The sequence below is a fragment of the Schistocerca nitens genome, chromosome 11, assembly GCF_023898315.1.
Source record: "Schistocerca nitens isolate TAMUIC-IGC-003100 chromosome 11, iqSchNite1.1, whole genome shotgun sequence".
Classification (NCBI taxonomy): domain Eukaryota; kingdom Metazoa; phylum Arthropoda; class Insecta; order Orthoptera; family Acrididae; genus Schistocerca; species Schistocerca nitens.
In genome coordinates this window covers 105,910,436-105,937,878 of record NC_064624.1, presented here as the reverse complement: position 1 = coordinate 105,937,878, position 27,443 = coordinate 105,910,436, and the positions used below count along the sequence as shown (strand labels likewise).

General features: G+C 41.0%; 1 protein-coding gene across 1 annotated transcript in view; it reads right to left on the bottom strand.

Moving 5' to 3' along the window:
- Nucleotides 1–27,443, bottom strand: part of LOC126213343 (plasma membrane calcium-transporting ATPase 3-like) — a 548,976-nt gene that overhangs the window by 98,142 nt on the left and 423,391 nt on the right. The window contains exon 18 of the mRNA XM_049941041.1: nt 17,457–17,655. Coding sequence (XP_049796998.1) covers nt 17,457–17,655 — 199 coding nt within the window. The remainder of the gene's footprint in view (nt 1–17,456; nt 17,656–27,443) is intronic.

Below are 27,443 nucleotides of genomic sequence, written 5' to 3'. Positions count from 1 at the left end.
GGTAGTACTATTGTCAGGTGGGGCAGCTGTGATGATGCCAAGCAGTCCAATGGCAGGCAAAGCTGTATGTGCTACCTGTGGTTAAGAATGAGTGTGGCCCAGCCACATCATTCCGAGTCTTGCCAATTTGCACCCCTGGGCTTACTCACATCCCCATGTTGTGCACTCTGGTGCAGCAGCTGACACCAGATGTCTGTTGTTGAGCAGCAAGCAGCAATGCCCAGTCCCCCCCTCCCTCCAGGGATCGACCGGGACGATGGCGTCTAGGTGGTTAGGAGGCTGTGAGGGTGTGCCTCCTCCAGCCAGATCGTAGACAGCTTGCAGTCTTTTGGCTGTAGTCCTTCAGAGGACTGATGCTGGCTGCACAACAGCTCCCTGTATCAGTCAAGTTTACCAAGTCATGCAGCTGCTATGCCACAAGCAGGCACACCTTGCTGGAACTCTATGAGTCGGTCAGCAGGCAGGCAGTCAGCTGATCTACATCATAGTTTCTCTGAAACTCAAAAGCCTGTCATTCTCTCCAGTTCGAGATGCAGACAGATTGGCAGCATGAATGAATACTTTGAGCCCCTAAGCTGAATTGTTTATACCCTTATAGCTATGCTTCTGATGAAGTTGTCTGGAGGGTGACAAGTAGGTGTCCTGTCAGTTTTTGCTACCTCACTCGCAGAGAGCTCATGTTTTTAGGCACAGTTAAATTTGCAGCATTTGAGTTTCTCATTAGCACACAAAGTGTCCAATTTAGCAAATATTACTTCACTCTTGGTCACACTGTGTACGTGACTGATGACTAGTGTTGCAAACCCCCATCTGTGTGGATTGTTTTATCACAGTGTCAGCAGTACCGTCCAGTGGCATACTTGATTAGCACAATGGCCAGGCTGACCTCTACTGCCTGTCTGCAGAAGGTATCAAACATTAAAAATTCACAATTTAGTCCAGTGAAACTGTCATAAAAAAAGCCTGTACCTTGCAAAAGGTGGGGTAGAAGATTTTATTTTTTTAACTCGTTCATATTGTTAGAAAGGTTAGAAAACCAAGTTTTGCCAACAAAATTTCTATTGGAAAAACTTTCTGCAGTCAAAAAACTTCCAAAATTTTGGACTTTTTCAGTTTTTTCAAAATATCTCAGTTTCATTTGCTCCTATCACTTTGACGTCTATTTTCTTTTTTAAAGAGCACAAAATTCTCTACAAATTTGACTCTTACCATTTTTTTCTACTCCCAGTATCTAATGTGCTACAGTGCGTCAAAAAATACCAATTTTTCAAATTTCGAGCAAAGTGGCAAATTACCTAATTTTTGAACACTGTTATTTCAGTTTCTACACTCCTGGAAATGGAAAAAAGAACACATTGACACCGGTGTGTCAGACCCACCATACTTGCTCCGGACACTGCGAGAGGGCTGTACAAGCAATGATCACACGCACGGCACAGCGGACACACCAGGAACCGCGGTGTTGGCCGTCGAATGGCGCTAGCTGCGCAGCATTTGTGCACCGCCGCCGTCAGCCAGCCAGTTTGCCGTGGCATACGGAGCTCCATTGCAGTCTTTAACACTGGTAGCAAGCCGCGACAGCGTGGACGTGAACCGTATGTGCAGTTGACGGACTTTGAGCGAGGGCGTATAGTTGGCATGCGGGAGGCCGGGTGGACGTACTGCCGAATTGCTCAACACATGGGGCGTGAGGTCTCCACAGTACATTGATGTTGTCGCCAGTGGTCGGCGGAAGGTGCACGTGCCCGTCGACCTGGGACCGGACCGCAGTGACGCACGGATGTACGCCAAGACCGTAGGATCCTACGCAGTGCCGTAGGGGACCGCACCGCCACTTCCCAGCAAATTAGGGACACTGTTGCTCCTGGGGTATCGGCGAGGACCATTCACAACCGTCTCCATGAAGCTGGGCTACGGTCCCGCACACCGTTAGGCCGTCTTCCACTCACGCCCCAACATCGTGCAGCCCGCCTCCAGTGGTGTCGCGACAGGCGTGAATGGAGGGACGAATGGAGACGTGTCGTCTTCAGCGATGAGAGTCGCTTCTGCCTTGGTGCCAATGATGGTCGTATGCGTGTTTGGCGCCGTGCAGGTGAGCGCCACAATCAGGACTGCATACGACCGAGGCACACAGGGCCAACACCCGGCATCATGGTGTGGGGAGCGATCTCCTACACTGGCCGTACACCACTGGTGATCGTCGAGGGGACACTGAATAGTGCACGGTACATCCAAACCGTCATCGAACCCATCGTTCTACCATTCCTAGACCGGCAAGGGAACTTGCTGTTCCAACAGGACAATGCACGTCCGCATGTATCCCGTGCCACCCAACGTGCTCTAGAAGGTGTAAGTCAACTACCCTGGCCAGCAAGATCTCCGGATCTGTCCCCCATTGAGCATGTTTGGGACTGGATGAAGCGTCGTCTCACGCGGTCTGCACGTCCGGCACGAACGCTGGTCCAACTGAGGCGCCAGGTGGAAATGGCATGGAAAGCCATTCCACAGGACTACATCCAGCATCTCTACAATCGTCTCCATGGGAGAATAGCAGCCTGCATTGCTGCGAAAGGTGGATATACACTGTACTAGTGCCGACATTGTGCATGCTCTGTTGCCTGTGTCTATGTGCCTGTGGTTCTGTCAGTGTGATCATGTGATGTATCTGACCCCAGGAATGTGTCAATAAAGTTTCCCCTTCCTGGGACAATGAATTCACGGTGTTCTTATTTCAATTTCCAGGAGTGTATTTGTGTAGTATAAACATATTATTCATCATGTTATTCATTGGAATTTACCATCTCTCTCTGCTGCAGGGCAGGACAAACAGCATCATATTCAGTATCTACGAACACATTCACATAGGATTGCGTGAAGTTTATTTGTGTTACAATATGTAATACAATTGCATGCAGGTGCCATACATTTTCTACAGTTGGTTGACGTTAATGATCAGTTATAAGAAAAAGTATGTAGGAATTGTTCTTTAGCAGACAAAAGCATATTTATTCTTTGGCGGGCGGAAGGCGATTATCTCTGGTGATTGTTCACAGCGCGCTGACAGCTATTAGCACACAACAATAAGGGTCCTACAGTTGGGAGTCGCTTCCATTCAGTATATGTTGTGGTGCTCAAAATGACTATGTCTGACATGAATTTGTGTTTCATTTGCGAAAAAACTGTGGTGAGTGATGGACGCAATGTGATAAAGAAAGGACTGAGTACACTTATCGATTGTAGTGCTAAACGCAGGGAGTCTGCTCACATCCGTTTTTTGAAAATGCTCAGTGAAGTGATGGTGCATGAAGCATGCTACAAGAAGTATGTTAATGAGAGAATGATAGCAGCTAGCCTTTGACATCCTCAGGAACCAACAGGCGTGCTACGTCGGTTGCAGGAAAAAAGGTCAGTTCAATTTCAAAGAGAAATGCTTCTTATGTGCAAAAGGGAATTCTGATGACTTTTTAACCAAGCAGTTAAGATTGCCAAATGCCAAACGAAATTTGTTTTAGAAAGTAATGAAACTGGAAGTGCAATCGACAGTATTAGAACAGGCTAAATGACATGGTGATGAATTTGGTCAACAAGTGATAGAGCGGATTCAAAATGTAAATAATTTGGTTGCTGCAGATGGGTGGTACCACAGATTTTGCTACAGAAAGTTCTTTCACCATGTTTCAGCTACTGGACAGAAATGAGGTTACCGACCTGCTTGCCTACCTGGAAACCAATATGGAAGAATGTCAGTTTTCTATGGACGATCTGTTAGAACAAATACCCACATCACCTCATCATGATATTGGAACTGTCAAGGCTCGCTTTTTCCAGAAATATGGTGATGACGTGGTGATAGCTGAAACAGCTTCAAAGCCAGCAGTCATATGTTTCAAGAATGTTGGGCACCAACTACTCAGTGAAAATTGGTACACCAAAAGAAATTCAGATCCTCAGCAAGAAAGACTACGAATCCTCACAGCAGCTGCAAATATCATATTAGACGATATAAGATCAGTAGTGTACAATGTAAAACAGTACCCTCCCTCTGATAATTTTTTATGTGATGTAGAGTCTGTCATACCAGAATCTATAAGATTGGTCTTTGATACTATAATTTTGAAACACAAGCGGTCTCCCAGAAAATGGGGGAAAATATGTTTTTCTCTTGCTCATGCACTCATAAGTGCTGTGAGGCTATGTTCATTTATTTCATCACTTTTGATTGCTATTAGTGCTTACTTGTACCGGAAGTTTGGCTCAAAACATCTGATCCAGGTTTTGTCTTCCCTTGGCTTTGCAGCATCTTATACGGAAGCTGCCCTATTGGAAGTGTCTTCAATCTTTCAGCTTGACAACGAAAGACAACGAAGTGGCGCATTTTGCCAATTTGCATTTGATAATGCAGATTTAAATGTAAACACCCTAGATGAAACTGGTACTTTTCATGCAATTGGAGGTATAATGTGTGTTACTCCTCATGATGCATTGCTTCCTCAGAAAAATATTGAAAAGTTGAATCATCGTCCATCAGCTCAACTTGTTAGTGAAGCTGGAAAAAATGACATACAGACATTCCACAGAACACAAATTGGAGGGCTGAAGGCTATAAAAATTGAAGATTTGGACATAATTGCTCCTGCAAAAGGTGAGATTGTCATCTCAACAGCGGAAATTACGTGGTTATATTGTAAATGGTCTCAAAATGCAGTTGTTTCAGGGTGGAATGGTTACATGGAACGCTTGATGGCAGGCAAAGAATATGAACGTTCTAAAATAAAGTGTCTTCCATTTCTTAATTCATCACCAACCCATTATGACACCATACATACTGCCCTGATGATAGCTAGAGATACATGTAAAAGACAATCAGACTACAAGCTTTGTCACATTTGATCAGCCTCTGTATTGGAAGGCAAGGGATATTGTGGAGATTGAACTTCCTGAATTTCATAATGTGGAGGTCCGACTTGGAGGTTTCCATTTCCTTATGTTGTTCATGGGTGGAAGTGGATTAAAGGACTTATTTGGTGTAATATTCGCTGAAAGCAGCATTGCAAAGATTTTGTCAGGACATGCATATTCCAGGGCTGTGCGAGCGCATTTATTGTGTCACCTTGCTTTGGCCTGTCAAGTGTGGGATCACACTGAGCTAACAGAAGATGAACGTGGGACATTGAATGACTTGTCTTCTCCTTGTGGTGAGTCAGAACTGTCAGTTGGCCAGGATACAGTGTTCTCAGGGAACAAGTCATAAAAAAATTTGTAACTGCACTGAAAACAATTGAAAGTAAGGGACCCACAGCAAAATTATGGGTTCAGTACTACAAGATGGTCACTCTCATGAAACAATTTATTGAAGCGCATCAATCAAGCAATTGGAAACCTCATCTTGAAAGCGTGCGAAAAATGCTTCCCTACTTCAATTCAGCTGGACATTTTATGTACGCTAAAAGTGGCCACCTCTACTTACAGGATATGTTGAGACTCGAGGAAAAAATGGATTTATCAGAATATGAGAAGTTCACAACGAAAGGACATTTTACGATCTGGCGATCAGAAAAGTATTGGTCAGGGGTTCCTTCTGACATGACTATAGAACAAAGATTGATGAGAACCATGAAGAGTTCTGGAGGACTTACTTCTGGCCGAGGAATTACGGATAGTGTCTTAACCAGATGGACATTGGGTATGATTCACATGCAGAACATTTGTGAAGAAATTGAGTCGTATTGTGAAGTGAGCACAGTAACATCAGAACAGCATGTAGATGCAAGAAGTTGTCGCATCAAACGAGATGGCATAGACTTGCGTAAGCTGTGTGATTGGTTTTCAGTGCACCCTCCCTTCCATAAAAGTGATTTTACAATGTCTATCAGCAGTGGTGTTGTCGGAACGGAGGATGTTAATTGTCATATGTGTCACGAAGAGGGGGAAAAAGGCATGAACAGAATAGTTGGTGACAATTTCCACGATGTAAAGTTCTGTAGAAAAGATAAAGTTGTGACTCTCCTTTCTGCGTTCAATTCTGTAAAAGCTGGGAGCACTAAAATTACCCATGTTGATCCTTTAACTCTTTTCCAAAGGATTTGTTTAATGAAACAAAGTGAAGAAGATGTAAAAGCCTTTCTGAAGTATGATCTTGCTCCTTACCCAATGCCCCTTTTCTCAGAAAAAGGCATGCGAAAAGGAACAAAATCTTCATTCTACAATGCCTTCATTCCAGTGGAAGATGTGAAGTCAGGTGGACCGAGTAAATTTTTGTCATTGATGGAGGGTAGCTTATCCACAAAGTGACTTGGACTTGAAATGTTTGCTTCAAGTCGATAGCCCAAAGCTATGTTTCTTACCTGCAATGTCATTTTGGATCTGAATTTGCTATTGTATTTGATGGGTATCCATGTGAGGGAGACAAATGTAGCACAAAGAGTGCTGAGAGGATTCGTAGGTCCAAAAAACATTCTTTGGTTGATGTTGTGGTTGAATCAGAGATGGTGAACCAAGTCCCTAAGGATAAGTTCTTGTACAATGAACGAAACAAGATGTGTTTGATCACACTTCTTAAAAAGGAATTTCTGGAGAGCAGCATTGAAGTGCACCAGGCACAAGAAGATGCTGATGTTATGATTGTAATATCCACCATTTCAAGAACCAAAGATTTTAGAAGTGTTGTCATTGTAGGAGAAGATGTTGACCTTCCTTGTGCTCATGACCAGTTTGGGGCAAAGCATTGAAAACTTATTTTTCTTAAAGCCAGGACGAGGAAATGCAGAAGACAAGTGGTTTTCCACTGCATCTTACAAGTTTGACAGTGAATATATTCTGTTCATTCATGCCTTTAGTGGATGTGATTCAACATCTGCTTTTTTTTGGTCAAGGAAAAATTAAGTGCTGCAATATTGTTGCGAAAAATGAACACCTAACCTCAGCGCTTTGCACGTTCAATAAACCACATGCTACCCGTGAAGAAATAATAACAGCAGGAGAACAGGTTACTATCGCATTGTATAGTGGAGGTGTCAGCAGTTCCCACACACTAGACCATTTGTGGTACCAGTTATTTGCCAAGTCTGCCACAAAAAGCAAACTGAATCTTGCAAAGTTGCCACCTACACAAGATGCTGCACAACATCATTCATTGCGGACTTACCAACAAATCCAAATTTGGATGGGAAACTGGAAACCTCCTGAGAAATGGGGCTGGAATCACAGCGACCACAGTCCAATACCCGTTATAATGAGTCAAGATCAATCACCTGAAGCACTTCTTCACATTGTTTCATGCTCATGCAAGCTGAACTGTGGCGGAGCATGCTCCTGCAGAAAAGTGGGTTTGAAATGTTCTTCAATTTGCAAGAAATGCATTGGGGTCAACTGTGAAAACGTGCCAAAATTTTTATATGAAGACAGTGAAAAAGATGTTATGGAGGATGTTGAGGAAACCACTGACGAAATCAACGAACTTGCTGAGGCTGACTCACTGTTTAAAGAAGACATCAATCTGGGATCAACTGTATGTACAGACCCTGAATCTGTAACTCAAGGTATTTCTGGTGACACTGAGGAACCTGGCTCATCAAAACATTGGAAGTGATGCTCATATCTGTCTCAAGTGCGCTAAAGTGCAATATTACAAGTATTACGCACCCAGAACTGTCAACATTTTTTAGTAACTGACAATGCATTTTAATTGTAATAAAGCTGCTTATTTTTAATGTCAACTGTGTGGTTTTCATACACAAGAATAATTACCTACCTAATTAGGTTGCCTATTGCAGCTAATAATAGTTCAGTTTCCTGAGACAATTTATTTCGTGTGCATGTGTGTGTGTGTGTGTGTGTGTGTGTGTGTGTGTGTGTGTGTGTGTGTCTCTTAATGATGTATTTTTATATTTATAGTTTTACAAATACCAGGGCTGAGGTGGCCCATAGTGAACTTCAGGTAGTGATGTAAGAATCACGTTAGTTGGGTGCCCAGCAATCCTCATGTTGCATACAGAGAAATTGAATACCTGAAAGTGAGGTGGTAAATTTCAACATATAACATGATGTGTAATGTGTTTATACTACACAAATAGAAACTGAAGAAATAGTGTTCAAAAATAAGGTATCTTGCCACTATGCTCAAAATTTGAAAAATTGGTATTTTTTGAGGCGCTGTAGTGTCTTAGATATTGGGAGTAGAAAAAATGGCAAGAATCAAATTTGTAGAGAATTTTGTGCTCTTTAAAAAAGAAAATAGACATTAAAGCCATATGAGGAAAAAAACTGAGATATTTTGAAAAAACTGAAAAAAGGCCGACATTTTCCAAGTTTTTGGACTGCATAAAGTTTTCCCAAGCGAAATTTTGTTGGCAAAACTCGGTTTTCTAAACTTTCCAACCATATGAACGAGTTGAAAAAATAAACTCTTCTACCCCACCTTTTGCAAGGTATATCTGCTATTTGACTGGACTAATTCATGTAATGAACTTTTCTGGGGTGCAGTACTATCCTCTTGTGATAGTTTTTCCCTTGTAGTTATATCTGTTACCACCAAATAGTGGCAGTTCCAAAAATTGTGTTGCTCAACATGGTGAGTCTTTCCCTTTTTTTGATCGTGGTTAAAGCATATGTTTTCAGTGGTCACTTTGCTTCTCTGTCTTGGCATCACTGTGATACGTGCAGCACTCACCCATGTCGATTAGGCTGAAAAAGAAGTAACCTGGATTTGCCTGATAAAGTTGGAAAATTCTGTGGCTTGGTTCTAAAAGGCTGTATGGATTACCCAAGATCCATAAGAACAACGTTCCACTGAGACCGATTGTTAGCGCTCCTGGCTCACCGACATATAAACTAGCAAAACATTTGGCCCCTCTGCTCCAGCCACATGTGGGAAAGACCGACACATACATAAAGGACTCAGGAAATTTCATTGAGAAGCTGAAGAAACTGAAACTTGCACCAAACGACATCCTGGTGAGCTTTGATGTTGTTTTGTTGTTTACAAAAGTGCCACTCAGTGATGCTCTGGAGCACATTAGTTCCATTTTCCCACAAGACATCAAAAAGCTCTTCCATGCATGTCTCACCAAGAGCTTTTTCACGTGGAATGGCGATTCCTATGAACAGCTGGAAGGCGTCGCCATGGGTAGTCCTCTTAGTCCAGTGGTGGCCAACTTTTTCATGGAACAATTCGAAGCACAGGCACTGGACTTGGTGACTGCAAACCTAAGGTGTGGTACAGATACATTGATGATACTTTTGTGGTGTGGAGCCATGGTGAAGAACAGCTCGGTGACTTCCTAAGACACTTGAACAGCCTCCATGCCAACATAAAATTTACCATGGAAGTAGAAGAGGACAAGAAACTGCCATTTCTAGATGTGCTGGTCACAAGGGACGGCGAAAACCTGGGACACAGCGTGTATCGAAAACTGACACACATGGACTGATACCTGCACAAATTATCAAACCACCACCCGAGCCAGAAAGGAGGCATGATTAATACACTCATAATGCAAACAGGACAAATATGTATGCCACAGCACCTCAGACGAGAAATGCATCACCTGAAAAGTGTTCTGAGGAGCAATGGGTACTCCACAAATTATATTAGAAGTGTAACAGAGCCAAACACTCGGCGAAGTAAGGAATCAGAAAAAGAAATGTCGGGTACAGCCTTTCTGCCATACATTCCCAGAGTGATGGACAGAATTGGCCGTATATTGTGTAAACATGGTGTAAAGACGATTTTCAAACCGACAAGGAAGATCAAAGAGTATCTTCGATTGGAAAACGAGAAAAGAGACCCACTTGCAATGTCGGGAATATACCGTACACCGTGCACATGTGGAAAAGTCTATGTCGGAATAACTGGACAATCAATTAATATCAGTATTAAAGAGCATAACCGACAATGCAGGTTGGGGCAGGTGGAGAAATCAGCCATGGCAGAGCACACACTGAGTGAGCCTTACCACGTAATCAAATTCACCGACACGGAAGTTCTGGCTGTAGAGATGCACTATCACATGCCCTTGTTCAGAGAAGCGGTAGAAATACAAAAGCATGCGAACAGTTTCAGCAAGAAAGAGGAAAGCCTTAAGGTAAATGGATCCTGGCTTCCTGTACTGCAGTGAACGACTGTCGCAGGTAGCAAGATGAAAACTGCACCGGAAATGACTGCGGAGAAGCCCTCGGACATTGGTGCGCCAGGTACATATAGTCTGCAGCCGTGAGCTTGGCTCCAGTTCACCACTGGCAATGGAGAATGAAGCTTTGACGATGCCAGCCACTCATGCTGGTGAAATGTCAGTAAAATCACTGGATGAACATCGGCAGAAGAACCCGAGACAGATGCCAATAGGCAGTTTGTCACCATGAACTCTCTTAAATTATTTGACATTGGCCTTTTGGACATCAGGGTCAGGTACACTGAATAACCAGAAACAGGTAATTTTAAGATAAATATTGCATTGTACTCATTAATTTAATCACTTTATTCATTCCTCAAGAATTTAATAACTGATAGCAACTGTTACATTTTCCAAAAATCACATTTTATCACCATAAATAATGAAAACACTGTTTGATCTTGTAATCAGGGTAAAAACTGTTTATTCACATTTCTTAATATCAGACCAATAATTTGCATACACTATGGTTGATACTGTATAAGGGGAGAGAAAAATATATCCCTCGTTTCTGTCATCATCACCATCCTCATTCTCCCCTTTGTAAGATATCTGTTTATCTCTTTCATCTGACTGCATTGGCTCTCAGGTGATTGATGAACTGCATGTAGAATGGATGACTGCTTACACTGATGTATGGAAGGAGACCCCTTAAGCCCTTTAATTTCTTTTCTGAAATGCTTATGGTGGCATCACAAATAGGTGCAAGTTTCGGCATAGACAAGCATCGAGTTTTCTTTCTGTTCATTTCTATCATCTTGAATGGTTCTTCTGAGGCGTAACTGTGTTTGTAGGAGACAATTACTGGCATACCTGAATGGTACTTCATCCATTTTATCTTATTCAAAACAATATGATTCCCTTTTGTGTTAATTTTCTTGTGCAGATAGTGACTTCTTATCAAGTCTTTAAAGTCATAGAAGGCCTTTTGTTCCAGCTCTATTGCAGTTATGGGTGACTTTTGGGGAACTATGCGTATTAATTTGGCCCAGTCTCTTGGCAGTTGTACTTCAACAGTTGTTGTTTTCTTTGTCTCCTCAGTGGCTGCATGAATTGAGTCAGCTTCCAAGTGAGTATGTCCAGCTTCAAGAAAGTTGTGGTTGATTTCCAAATGTCTTCCCTGAATAATGGATTCTTCTGCTACTCTCAGAAACATGATGGTAATAAAAATATTTCTGTTTCGTCTTGTACACGAATCAATCTACAAGTGTACCTCAACAATTTCATTGGTGAGTTTCTTCAAATAATCATATAGATAAGAAGCTATTTCTTGGCCACCTCTTCTTGCCACTGTTTCATTCCAAATGTAACATACTGGAGAACATTATTTATGTCTCTTTACATAGATGGTCAAGTTGAAGGTCCAAAGTTGTCTTTTGTAAAATGCCACACCACAGCATAGAAAAGGGGTGGGTAGACATTTCTGCAAATCAAAGGTCAGGGTTACTATGCTGGAATGCTGCTCATCTTTCTTTTTATCACTGTCTTTCTGATCATAAGCAGTCTGGGCTAAATCCAAATATTGCTGTCGTTCCACTTCAACCTTACAATGTTCAGCATCATCAGTACAATTCATGAGTAAAATTATGTATTTGACATATTTTGCACAAGTGTCAGTCTATGGGTTGTGGAAGCTAAGGTTGAAACAGGTCACAAAAACTCTTTGCTAACACGCTTCACTTTTTGGCTTCATATCTTTGGTTCTGCAAAATTCTTGATAGAGCCAGAACATTGCTGAAATACTCAAGTCCGGAGTTACACAGTTTTTAGAAGAATGTGGTTGAAAATAATGGCTTTCATAGGAAGGAAACATGTTAATGTGTTCCTTTATTAAATCAATGTTGCCAAATTGAACTTTTGGATGATTAGAAAGTTTACCACGTCCATCTTCAGAGCACACTCCTGCTTCAGAGCCCCGTCTCTTCTCCACAATTATTCTTATCTTCTTTTGTGTTCAAGAAAATGTACTAAGGAACATATTCTGACATACTTCTATCTTAGTCTGCAAAGAAGGACTGTAAAGGAAGTACTTTCTGGAATATCTTCACCTGCTTGCAGTTCTTTTAGGTTTGTTCCTTAAATGCTTCACATGATTCTTTTCCTCAGACACATGATTAGCTATGAACTGATTTTGAGCTTCTGGCGTTAATTTGTAATATTCTATGAACATTTTCTCTCTTTTATCATCATTTACTTTTCCTCCGCAATTTTTCCTGCACTTGCATAATGATTTCAGAACTTTAGCAGGTATAACGTTTCCTTTCGACATCACATATTCCTTTCCTCCAGTTTTAAATTCTTTCCTCTGATTTTTCTCCCCTAATTTTTTGTTTCACTTTCTTATTCTGGATGAATCCTGTGGATCACATTTCTTCCTCCCCCTTCCACTGAACTTTGTTGTTCCACTGCCCAGCTGCTATTGAATTAGATCAATTTCTTCAATCCTTGAAGATCTTTTAACTGTCTTTCATACAGCTATATTGCCTCTGTCATTTCTTTCATCACTATTTTGGCCACCACTTGGAACATATTCATCAGAATCTTCAAATGCATCTTCATCAGAACTTGAAATCACATCTGCCAAGAATGATGAGTATACATTTCCTTCTGTACTAGTACTGGGATGACCTTAAAGAAAATAAAGATGAAATAAATTTAATAGGTGGTTGATAATGTTTTAGATTGGCATTAAGTAGAGATAACAGTTGATTTATGGTCTTCTGTTGGGAAAATTAGGGATAAATGCTCCTGATACCAGTTTATTTTAGTACACTTATCTTCAAGGCAAAGTGACTACTTCAGTGGTGATAATTCAGGTGCAGTTTGTTCCTCAAGCTCTTCCATATCGCCTCACTGAAACACAATGTTTGTGCCCACCAAGACTGTCTAGACTCCTCACTAACAGTGTTTAGGGGAATTGTTAAAGGAACAACTATTATTATTGTGTATTCCCACCAGATTTAAGTCCAATGTCACAGCAATGTTTCAACTGTTTAAAACATCTGTCAGCCAAAAAAGACCAATGCCGACATTGGCCCTTCTTACAACAAATGTAAAATAGGAGGGAGGGCCAAAGCCAAGACTGACCCTTTTATGCTGATTGAAAACTTGATAAAACACTTTTGGGCTTACATCTTAAAACTCCAGTATCTCTCACCTGATGTGGCTTAGACATTGGCCATTTTAACATTATGAAGAGCACATGAAACTATATGCTGTACACCAATAAAACCAGTTTTGACAAATATTGACACTGGCCCTTTTAGAACCAAGCCACAGAATTTTCACTGCCACCTAGGTCTGGCATGTGATTCGTATGGACACAAGAAGTCGCTGAATGCAGTGGGTGGTATCCTTTGTCAAATTCAAAATGCTGTGCCACATGTTGAAAACTGATCTGTGACTGATTTTCACTTTTTTCACTATTGTCTAGATTGTGTTATGCTAGTTCTCTCACGATTCCCATTTTCTTACAGAAAGATCGTCTGTCACTTTATTTTTTGTCATTCAGACACATTTGGCTCCAGAGGAAATGCTTGCAAAACCTAACCACTGAACCATATGATGGTGTATTGCTGGTGTACACTTCTATCCACCCAGCACAGATCATTGCAAAGCTGTTACCTTTCAAACTCAGAAAACTAATTTTCTGCACGACATTCCTGTCAGTGAGATGCACCAGCACACTTGTACAGAGGAAGTCAGTTTGTTCGGATAGTTCATTCTGTTTCTGCTTAATGTTCAGAGGCAGCACACTGTCAAAATGAAACACTGGTGTTATCTGTTTTGTACATACAGCATGAGTTCACCTGGCAGAAGTGAATCCAACCACAATATTTCAACACACAGTGTAAAATCTGTGGGTGACAACAGTACAGTCAGTGTTATTACTTTGCTGAAACTGCAACAGCTCACAACCTTCAGTATGATCCTTATGCTAAAAAGAATAGCCAAAGCCAAAGAAAGGAAGCTATGGAAGAATTTTACCGATGGAGACAGTTCTGTTCCCAACAATATATGTTTTTAGAAAAATAACTTGTTAATTCATTAACTACTTAAATTAGGAAATTTCCCTTTATCAAAACTTGGACTCTTTGGACACATTCAACTACTCCTCAATAAAATAGTACTAATGTTATATTTAAAATGGAGTAGGTCAGTATTTTAGCAATTTGTAATTTTCTGTACTATACACATCTGTAAATAAGTATTGTGCACAAAACCACAGTGGGTCCACACCACATAGCCAAAATGTGAACATCTATGTCACAATATGTTATTAGTCAGTCAGTGTTTAGTAATTATAGTGTAAAGTTACTGTGCTCATTATCTGTGTTACCATACGAAAAACTCTGTTAAGGTTATGTTATTGAAATGCTGTCTGTGGTATAACTGTTAAAATTACCACATACAAGCTGTCCATTGGAGAGTTAAGGCAATATGTGCAAGTGAGAGAAGTATAATGTTGTGTCATCTATATCTTTATTTACCTTGAACAAACCTACTATATAGCTGAAGGAGATGCATGATGACGAAGATACAAAGTAAAAGATCGGTAGCTTTACAATGTCTGTTACTGTACCTAGGAATAAGATAACTTGGTACTGGAATGGGCAATATAAGGGCAGATGGTAGTTAAGGATAAAGAGTAAGATGTGAAAGGTTCATTGCAGAAGATGTTGTGTATGCCAGTTATAATGAGATGAGGAGATTAGTACAAGAATAGTAAAAGATAGAACAAACTGAACACTTTGATACCAACCACTGACTTTGAGCGACAATGTCATCGTGAACCCCAAGAAGCAAAACAAACACAAAATCAAAATGGCAACCAGACAGCATAATCACAAGTTTGCATGGCATAAAAATATGACAGCTGCCACCCATTCCACATCAAATGGTCCCTTCCCTACAGCCTAGGTCTTTGTGGCAAACGAATCTGCTCCAGTCCGGAATCCCTGAACAATTACACCAACAACCTGAAAACAGCTTTCGCATCCCACAACTACCCTCCCGACCTGGTACAGAAGCAAATTACCAGAGCCACTTCCTCATCTCCTCAAACCCAGAACCTCCCACAGAAGAACCCCAAAAGTGCCCCACTTGTGACAGGATACTTTCCGGGACTGGATCATACTCTGAATGTGTCTCTCCAGCAGGGATACGACTTCCTCAAATCCTGCCCTGAAATGAGATCCATCCTTCACGAAATCCTCTCCACTCCACCAAGAGTGTCTTTCCGCCGTCCACCTAACCTTCGTAACCTCTTGGTTCATCCCTATGAAATCCCCAAACCATCTTCCCTACCCTCTGGCTCCTACCCTTGTAACTGCCCCCGGTGTAAAACCCGTCCCGTGCACCCTCCCACCACCACCTATTCCAGTCCTGTAACCCAGAAGGTGTAAACGATCAAAGGCAGAGCCACGTGTGAAAGCACCCACGTGATTTACCAACTGACCTGCCTACACTGTGAAGCTTTCTATGTGGGAATGACCAGCAACAAACTGTCCATTCGCATGAATGGACACAGGCAGACAGTGTTTGTTGGTAATGAAGATCACCCTGTGGCTAAACATGCCTCGGTGCACGGCCAGCACATCTCGGCACAGTTTTACACTGTCCGGGTTATCTGGATACTTCCCACTAACACCAACCTGTCAGAACTCCGGGGATGGTAACTTGCCCTTCAGTATATCCCTGTTACCCACCAGGCCTCAACCTCCGCTAATTTCAAGTTGCCGCCGCTCATACCTCAGCTGTCATTCGACAACATCTTTGCCTCTATACTTCCGCCTCGACTGACATCTCTGCCCAAACTCTTTGCCTTTACAAATGTCTGCTTGTGTCTGTGCATGTGCGGATGGATATGTGTGTGTGTGTGAGTGTATACCGGTCCTTTTTTCCCCCTAAGATAAGTCTTTCCGCTCCCGGGATTGGAATGACCCCTTACCCTCTCGCTTAAAACCCACATCCTTTCGTCTTTCCCTCTCCATCCCTCTTTCCTGATGAAGCAACCGTTGGTTGCGAAAGCTTGAATTTTGTGTGTATGTTTGTGTTTATTTGTGTGTCTATCAACATGCCAGTGCTTTCGTTTGGTAAGTTACATCATATTTGTTTTTTAAATATAATAGTCAATTACATAATTTTACAAATTCTATATAACTAATATTGAACCTAACATGACAATAGTGGAAACTTGGAGGTTTTGAATGGGGACAAACTAAAATCCAAAATAACAATCAAAAAATCCTGAAAATACACAAATCAATAGAAGCAGATGAACATGATGCAATGAAGTATCAAACATTTAAGATAAATATCACTTAGACCTATGTAGCTCAACTGAAAACCCCAATCAATACTGAAAGCCAAAATTTTGGTAATTAATTACACTTGATATAACTTAGATGTGAGATGGTACACACCAAGGTGGCCCACATGGTGGAGATTTACTTCATTCTTTTGCTCTGGACTGTGTTCTCCAACCCCAACTAAACTAATTCTGGTATACTTTGGTCCATTATTTTCAGTTATTAATATTGATTTCCTTACATTTAAAATTAAAGGATTCAGTTTTCATTTGTAGTTGAACTTCTACAAATATACATGTTTTGTCATTGTTAAAACTCAAGTTTTTCTTATTTCAGTGATATCAATATTATTACTGACCAAGTAATATTGACTTTATTACATTACACATTTACTAACATTTGAGAAAAAGTGTTAAAAGATGATCTATTCATAAGAACTCTCAAGTTCACATTCATTGTATTTACTGTTTACGTTCATTACTAGGACAACCAAAGATAATATTTAGAATCTGAATGATCAGGAATGCAAGCTTATCACCTTCTGTTTAATGCATTAAACTTTTATATTTAATAATGTGTTAACACCACCACAATTCACAATACCTTCAACAGCCAACACTACTAACAGCCCCACATGAAACAAAGTGACACTACGTACATTACGATGTCACTCAGCACAACACCACTATATCACAACTCAGTGTCGACGAGCAGTATCAAAAGCTCAAGTTGAGCCAAAAGATGCAGTGAATCATCAAGCTGGTCAAAAGACTGAAAATTCAGAATGAAAGTAACTACAGGAAAGACTTCAGATTACTAATCTACTTTGTGTACTACGAGACTCTACTAAAAAACTACTCAAGGAGTACTTTTACAAACAGTACAACTTACAAAACACTTAAGATACGAAATTTGACATCTGGTACAGTCTCTACAAGCAGTACAGAGTGCTTCAAGAGACAGATGGATTGCTTACCTACAAAAAGGAGTGCAAGAGTTACTGAAAGCTGGTACACCACTTGGGATTCAATCTGTTTCATCATACGCCGGGAAATGAGAGGCTTCGTGCGCCCGTAAGGCTTCCTTTTGAGGAGCTCCACAGTGGGAATATCTGTGGCGAGTGCCAGTGACGCTAATGTGTCCATGATCAGATTGACCCACAGCATCTGCACGGCCTGAAACGAGTTGACAGTCTGGCTTCAGAGGCACCACACAAACATTCAAAATGTTCAGGCTACTGCATGCTGCATACAGGACAGAGGGGGGACTGTACTGGAACACATAAATTTGGTCAGCTGAGCATTTCATGTAAATCTGAAATGCTCTTACTACAGAGTGACTTTGCTAAATGACAGATCTTGTGTAAATTGATTGTAACACCTTTAATTGCATAAAACTTAATCTTATCTTAAACCATTTCATGATGTATACTATCTGAGCAAAGGTTTCCAGACACCTATTATTTGACACTGAAATGTGATGTGTTCCATCCTTTACTTTTATGACACCTTGAACTCTGCTGAGGACACTTTGAATAAGATATCTAAATTTCTGTGGGGGAATGGCAGCCCATTTACCCTCAAGACCTTAAACCATAGAAGGGAGGGATGTTGGACACTGGGGTTGAAGTGAAATCATTTTTCTTATTCATCCCAAGGGTGTTCCATTGGGTCAGATCAGGATCAAGGCAGGCATACCACTGAAACTGATTTACAACAGGGTGCACTGTCATGCTGATACAATCAATAATCATTTTTGAACTATTCCTCTGCTGTACGCAATACATAAAGCTGCAAAATGAGTTCATAATTGAGCACCTTTTGTGTTATCTTAAATGCAATACGGGGACTAAACACTAAGAAAGAAAAACACTCCTATACTGAAACACCACCTCCTCTGTATTTTACTGCTGGCACTACCCACAATGACAGGTAATATTCTCCAGGCATCTGCCAATCCCAAAACCTCCCGTTGGACTGTGCTTGTCAGATCTGGTCATACGTAAAGGATGTTAGTGGCACCGAAGTTAGCGTCAAACTCCTAGCAAATGAGATGGGAACTGAAATTGAGGGAAGCAAAGCAAAACCTGAAATGCTTAACTCCATTTGCAAATGTTCTTTTACAATGGAAAACCCATGATAATTGCCCAATTTAATCCTTGTACCATTGAAGAGATGAATGAAATAAGTGTTAGTGTCAGTGGTGTTGAGAAACAGCTGAAATCGTCAAAACTGAACAGAGCTCCAGGCCCTGATAGAATCCCTGTCAGATTCCGTACTGATTTTTCAGCCGAGTTAGCCCCTCTTCTCACTATATTCTATCGTAGATCCCTCAAACAGAAAAACCGTGCCCAGTTCTTGGAAAAAGGCACAGGTCACACCGGTCTACAAGAGGGGTAGTGGAAGTGATTCACAAAACTACCACCCTGAATCTTTGACATCAATTTGTTGTAGAATCTTAGAACATATTCCGAGCTCCAACATAAAGAGGTATCTTGAAAAGAATGACCTCTTCAATGCCAACCAGCACGATTTTCAAAAATGTCAATCACATCAAACCCGACTTGCACTTTTTTCAGATGATGTACTGAAAGCTTTGGATCGAAGGTAGATGGAGTGTTTCTTGATTTCTGAAAGCATTTGACTCTGTACTGCACCTACACTTACTGCCAAAAGTATGATCGTATGGGGTGCAAAGTGAAATTTGTGACTGTATCGAGGACTTTTTGGTAGAGAGGACACAGTATGTATCTTGGATGGACAGTCATTGTCAGATGTAGAAGCAACATTGGGTGTGCTCCAGGAAAGTATGTTTGGACTCTTGCTTTCCATGCCAACCAACACGGTTTTAGAAAACATCTACTGTGTGAAACCAAATTTGCACTTTTCTCAGATGACATACTGAAAGCCCTGGATCAAGGCAACCAGGTAGATGCAGTGTTCCTTGATTTCTGAAAAGCATTTGACTCAGTATCACACCTATGATTATAGCCAAAAGTACGATCATATGGGGTATCATGTGAAATTTGTGACTGGATTCAGGACTTTTTGGTAGGGAGGACACAGCATGTTATCTTGGATGGAGAGTAATCATTAAATGTAGAAGAAAATTCATGTATGCTCTAGGGAAGTGTGTTGGGACCCTTGCTTTTCGTGCTGTATATTAATGACCTTGCAGACATTATTAACAGTAAAATCTGGCTGTTTGCGGGTGATGCAGTTACATATAATGAAACACTGTGTGTGAGAAGCTGTATAAATATTTAGTCACACTTCGACAAGATTTCAACATAGTGCAGAGATTGGCAACTTGCTTTAAATTTTCAGAAATGTAAAACTGTGCACTTCACGAAATTAAAAAATGTCACAGCATGTTATCTTGGATGGAGAGTAATCATTAAATGTAGAAGCAAATTCAGGTATGCTCTAGGGAAGTGTGTTGGGACCCTTGCTTTTCGTGCTATATATTAATGACCTTGCAGACATTATTAACAGTAAAATCTGGCTGTTTGCGGGTGATGCGGTTACATATAATGAAACACTGTGTGAGAGAAGCTGTATAAATATTTAGTCACACTTCGATAAGATTTCAACATGGTGCAGAGATTGGCAACTTGCTTTAAATGTTCTGAAATGTAAAACTGTGCACTTCTCAAAATTAAAAAACGTCACTTTGTAGGGATACGAAATGGAATGACAACACAGGTTCAGTTGTGGATAAAGCAGGTGGTAGACATTGGTTTATTGGTAGAATACTGGGAAAGGGAAATCAGTCTACAAAAGAGATTTCTTACAAATCACTCGTGCAACACATCCTAGAATACTGTTCATGCATGTGGGATCCATGCCACATAGGACTAATAGGGGATATTGAATGTATACAGAGAAGGGCAACCCAAATAGTTACAGGTTTGTTTAATCCATGGGAGAGTGTCACAGAGGAACTGAAGGAACTGAAACGGCAGACTCTTGATGAAAGATGTCAATTATCCTGAGAAAATCTATTAATCTATTAACTAAGTTTCAAGAAGCGGATTTGGCAGTAATGTAGCATGGCTGGATGTCACCGTGCACTGCTCGGTGGAGAATTTGTAAACTGTTGGATGTCACATGTTGTGACATTGGTTACTTCCCTTGAGCCAGCAGCCTGCGTGTTCTGATGTAGTGGTGACATAGTGTCACCAGGTTGCAGTACCTTGTAAACACAGAAAGGAAATGTGGCAGGATCACTTCACTTTAACAGATCGCACTGCAACCAAAAGTAAATGTAATCATGAAATGCACACAGTACAGTTCAAAATAAGAGCAATGGTGAACTTGAAGTACATTCACATTGTAATAATTCCTAAACAAATTAAGTTTAAAAACCATCACACGAGATATCACTTCATAGCACTTACAAATAAATCAAACTATTCATAAATTCACTGACATTAATATCTTACTAACTGATCATAACTCAAGCATCCAGAGCAAGCCTGATGACTCCATCTTTCTTAATGATTGGACGTATTGAATTACAATGTTCACTATCTGATCTCTCAATTATGTCATTGTTCACCATGCATTTAATCCCCTCTCCTACAGCCTCTCTTCTAGCTGCTGGTATCAAATATGATTTCATTTCAAATGGTTCATGTGGCTGCACTTTAATATGACATTCTGGTTTACTTGAAAGTACTTTGGCATGCATATGTCAAACTTCTTGTAATTCTTCTCGAGAGGAAGTGAGCCATCTACTTTCTCCTGAATTTCTGATATGACATCTTAAACTACTTCTTGCTTTTTTCTGACCACATTATCTCTCATATATACTGGCACTTCAATTCAATCATCTGTTTTCTTCTGAATCACTTTAATTCCTAATCCTGTGGACATGTTCTCCTTTCTAAACTGGTGAAATTAACCTCCATTTCATCATCCCCATCACAAATACTTAAACATCCTCTTTCATAATTAATCTTGTGTCTTCTTTCTGCCAGTAAATCATTGCCAAAAATCCAATCCACACTCAAAGAATCAAGAATCAGTACAGCCACTTTGAAATGTCTGTCTAAAATCTTGCATCTAATGGATGCCTGTCCAGTAACAGCATGACTTCTTTGCCCAGTTGCTGTAATGATATGCACACTATTGACAGGGAAGACAGGTATCTTTTTCATTTCATGAAGCTGTTTATACAAACTTTTAGAGATTGCTGTAGTATCACTACCAAAATCTAAAATTCCTGTAATTTTTCTGACCACTTAAATGAAGTTTAATCACTGGATTCAACAGGTCATCTACATCATGTGTATCGTCTCTCACTACTTTAGCACTGATAGCTTCAGTTTCACTTTAAATCATTTGTATTCTCCTGTTTGACCCATTAGATCATTCAGACATTGGGGGGGAGGTCTTATCCGAAACTGCTTCTAGTGTAACGGAGTTAACATGTGGTGTTGACGTCTTTCATCCGTATCTCTGAGTGGCGAATGATCTCGAACTCTTCCATCATCTACTGTCTGCTGGTTATGCCTACCAAAATCATTTTCTCTCCTCTCATAGTTTTGAATTTGGTAATTATTATGCTAGTAATTTCTCAAATTTATATCTCCTCATGTGTCATTGCGTCGTTGTTGATTGTCACGTTGTTAGTCCCACAATTGATGTCTGTAATTATCTGGCAGTGGTGCATCATTTTGTTGAAACTGTTGAGCACAATGAGTCAAATTTTGCTCTGATCCCCTCTAAATGGTCAACAACTTATAATAACTCATCAAAATCATCAAACGTTCACCTGTTTCCATGATTCTTGTGGTAAATGCTGTATCAAAATTATGAGATTATTCTCAGTCTATCATTCTTTTCCTGTCCAACATTGCTTGGAAGTTGCTGCTAAAAATATCTAATTCAGTCACCATATGTAGATACTGGCAATCAGGCTCCGCATCCAAAGATTGTTGTCGGATGCGACATCCTTGTCATTGGTCTCCATGTATAACAACCCTGTTGGTATTAATCCAGGCATGGTATATTAGGTTGCAGTTGCTCCTTACTTTTCCATCAGACTTGATGTACAGCTAATCTCATTAAATAATTCCTCCAGGGATACTATGATGACTGTTTCAAGTCAGAACATCATTTGTTAAGGGGTCATGAATTACAAGTTATACAAGCACTCAGCAAACATAAACACATTTTATAACATTCAGCATTTCAATCTACATGCCACAATTTTCTACTGATCACTTGCATTCTAAAACTTTAGCAGTGACTGATCGCAGTGTGGACAAGCTATAAAAGATTTGAAGACGGCTATTGAGCAGTACCGACAAATGCACCATGCAAGCGTAGCTCACTACATCCTGTCCAAGAGCCCATCTACAACTAACTTGCACCACAACAATAACTGGTGTACAATGTATTGTCAACAAGCAAAGATTAACTGATATGCATAGCCATGGCTACAACACACTCAATGGACTTCATACAGCAAATACATTGCTATGTGAGAACACTGTACCCTCACAAGTGGATGATTGGAAATAAGGGATTTGGAGTGACAAATCATTCTATACCTTGTGGCAATCTACATGTACCTCTGCATCTATACAGTACAAACCACTGTGAGGTGCATGGCAGAGGGTACCCATTGTACCTGTTCCATTCACATATGGAACATGGGAAGAATGATTGTTTAAATGCCTCTGTGCATGCGGTTATTATTCTAATATTATCCTCATGATTCCTGTGTGAGCGATACATAGAGGGTTGTGATATATACCCCTATACCCCCTAGCAACACCTGGGGTATACAAAATTCCATGTAGTTGTGGACAAGTATATATTGGAACAATGAAAAGAAGTGTAACCACCTGCTTAGCTGAACAAAAAAGTAACTGTCACTTAGGACACATCGAAAAATTGGCCTTAGTTGAGCATGTTTTTCAAGATGGGAACCACAAAATTAACTTTAATGAGACAAGTGTTCTATCATGAACATCCCATTATCATGCGTGCATGTACAGAGAAGCAATAGAGATTCACAAACACCATAACAATTTTAATAGAAAACAGGAAGTTTTAAAGTTAGACAAAATATGGATGTCGACGTTGCGTCAGAAGAATGACAATCAATTACTCTTAATCGAGAATGGTGAAGCCTTCCAAAAGACAGGCATACCATCGGCATCACATGACAAATGGTGGTGCCCTCTATGTGCTCTATAAATGCGAGAGTACCTGGAGCCTCAGTGGCAGTAGCCGGACGACCTCAGAAGATGTCTCCCGCAGATGGAGACGAAACGTTAGGTGGAAATTTTATACATCGACCAAGGCCTCTCAGCCCGGAAGTTTCAACTGAAGGGAACCGTATGTTTCACTTTGCCAGACTACGAGTTTCACATTATTACTGTTTGCAATTTTTATGTGTATTTTATGTATGAATATAATTACACATATTGTATGTTAGTACATGTTTTATTGTCAAATGCTCATTTAGCCATGTGAAGTAATTTTAACTAATCACTATGCATACTGCATTTTAACCATTACATTTGCGATACTGGCTACTCACATACCCCAGCTATACTGCCCTCTGCTGGCCTCAGTTATTTTATATAAATACCAAACACATCCTGATCATCTCCAGCACTTACTATGTACCTACATGTATCGTTTGATGCTGATACCTGCATCATAATGTTTTATGGTATGTATGGCTGGTATATGTAGCACCAGGCCTTTTATAGAATTGGTGTCAGCAAATTGAACTTAGTTGGTTACACCCAGTTTTTGTTTGTAATAACTCTAAAGATGGCAATAGCTGAAACTGGTAATAGTGAATTATAATACACTCCTGGAAATTGAATTAAGAACACCGTGAATTCATTGTCCCAGGAAGGGGAAACTTTATTGACACATTCCTGGGGTCAGATACATCACATGATCACACTGACAGAACCACAGGCACATAGACACAGGCAACAGAGCATGCACAATGTCGGCACTAGTACAGTGTATATCCACCTTTCGCAGCAATGCAGGCTGCTATTCTCCCATGGAGACGATCGTAGAGATGCTGGATGTAGTCCTGTGGAACGGCTTGCCATGCCATTTCCACCTGGCACCTCAGTTGGACCAGCGTTCGTGCTGGACGTGCAGACCGCGTGAGACGACGCTTCATCCAGTCCCAAACATGCTCAATGGGGGTCAGATCCGGAGATCTTGCTGGCCAGGGTAGTTGACTTACACCTTCTAGAGCACGTTGGGTGGCACGGGATACATGCGGACGTACATTGTCCTGTTGGAACAGCAAGTTCCCTTGCCGGTCTAGGAATGGTAGAACGATGGGTTCGATGACGGTTTGGATGTACCGTGCACTATTCAGTGTCCCCTCGACGATCACCAGTGGTGTACGGCCAGTGTAGGAGATCGCTCCCCACACCATGATGCCGGGTGTTGGCCCTGTGTGCCTCGGTCGTGTGCAGTCCTGATTGTGGCGCTCACCTGCACGGTGCCAAACACGCATACGACCATCATTGGCACCGAGGCAGAAGCGACTCTCATCGCTGAAGACGACACGTCTCCATTCGTCCCTCCATTCATGCCTGTCGCGACACCACTGGAGGCGGGCTGCACGATGTTGGGGCGTGAGCGGAAGACGGCCTAACGGTGTGCGGGACCATAGCCAAGCTTCATGGAGACGGTTGCGAATGGTCCTCGCCGATACCCCAGGAGCAACAGTGTCCCTAATTTGCTGGGAAGTGGCGGTGCGGTCCCCTACGGCACTGCGTAGGATCCTACGGTCTTGGCGTGCATCCGTGCGTCGCTGCGGTCCGGTCCCAGGTCGACGGGCATGTGCACCTTCCGCCAACCACTGGCGACAACATCGATGTACTGTGGAGACCTCACGCCCCACGTGTTGAGCAATTCGGCGGTACGTCCACCCGGCCTCCCGCATGCCTACTATACGCCCTCGCTCAAAGTCCGTCAACTGCACATACGGTTCACGTCCACGCTGTCGCGGCATGCTACCAGTGTTAAAGACTGCGATGGAGCTCCGTATGCCACGGCAAACTGGCTGACACTGACAGCGGCGGTGCACAAATGCTGCGCAGCTAGCGCCATTCGATGGCCAACACCGCGGTTCCTGGTGTGTCCGCTGTGCCGTGCGTGTGATCATTGCTTGTACAGCCCTCTTGCAGTGTCCGGAGCAAGTATGGTGGGTCTGACACACCGGTGTCAATGTGTTCTTTTTTCCATTTCCAGGAGTGTAGAAATGTGTGCTCAAGATGGACTATAAAATAAAATGAAACAACATATACATGGACTCATTTTCAGATTTAATGTCTTCAATTGCTACCTTTGTGAATCCCGTGTGAAGTATATATTGTGGTGGTTATGTATATGTCATTAGTTATGTGATCTACCCATCTAATCTTCAGCATTCTTCTGTAGCACCACATTTCGAAAGCTTCTATTCTCTTCTTGTCCAAACTATTTATCATCCATGTTTCACTTCCATACATGGCTACACTCCATACAAATACTTTCAGAAACGACTTCCTGACACTTATATCTATACTCGATGTTGACAAATTTCTCTTCTTCAGAAATGCTTTCCTTGAAGGATGTGGGTTGCAGTAAGTACTGGGAGATGAAGAAGCTTGCACAGGATAGGGTAGCATGGAGAGCTGCATCAAACCAGTCTCAGGACTGAAGACCACAACAACAACAATGTATATGTCAAAAAAGCAGAATAGCCATTAATGTAGTGATGAAAGGAGATACAATAGTGCAAAGAAAAACTATTTTTGGATTACAGTATTTATGTATTCATGCATTTGTTTTATGCACTGCATGTCACTGAAATAACATTTGTCCCCCTCTGCCTTTTCTTTTCTTTTCAAATCCATTAATTACTAACAATAGTGGATGTCACTTTGATTACTTATTTATCTGTATGGATGATTACTTCTCTTTGGTTATGATGATGGCAAGTATGTTAGATTTTATTAATGATTATTACTGTCCAGTTTATCAGAGCTTTATTGGTTGATCTTATGAAAATGATTACTTCACTGACTAATTAAAAAACTGATTACTTCATTAGCTACTTTAATGATGAACTTCAAAATTGATGAATTAAGTTAGGAATTAAAGATAGAAAAATGTTAATTTGCACTACAAGGGCAGTATATTGTCCATTACAGAAACTGGCCATTTATGATTTAATGTTTCATCTTTCTTTACAGATCCTTCATGGACAAAAAGTGGATTGTTTTGATGATGTTAAAAATACTTTCTATTGTTAATGTTGTGGTGTAGTAACACTCTTTGAATATCAGTAACTTCAATATTTCTTTAATTAAGGTTACATTTTATTCCCTTCTGCTCTATCCTGTTCTGGAGGTCTTCTTACATGGTCAACTTCACACTGAAACTTAATGTTGCCATAAATTTCCAGGCAAAATTAATTTTTGAGATCCGGGGATTTGTGGGGCTATGGTGTCCACACATGGCAAAGTACCTACACCTACATCTATACTCTGCAAACCACTGTGAGGTGCACGACAGAGGGTACGTCCCATTGTATCTGTTATTAGAATTTATTCCTGTTCCACTCACATATTGAGTGCGGGAAGAACGATTGTATGAAAGCCTTTGTGTATGCAGTAAATATTCTTATCTTATCCTCATCATCCCTATGTGAGCAATACGTAGGCGGTTGTACTATACTCCTAGAATTGAGTGTGGGAAGAATGATTGTATGAAAGCCTTTCTGTATCCAGTAAATATTCTTATCTTATCCTCATTATCCCTATGTGAGCAATACGTAGGCTGTTGTACTATACTCCTAGAATAATCATTTAATGGCAGTTCTTGTGACTTTAATAAAAGACTTTCTCAGGATAGTTTATGTCTATCTTCAAGAGTCTTCCAGTTCAGTTCCTTCAGTATCTCTGTGACTCTCTCCCACA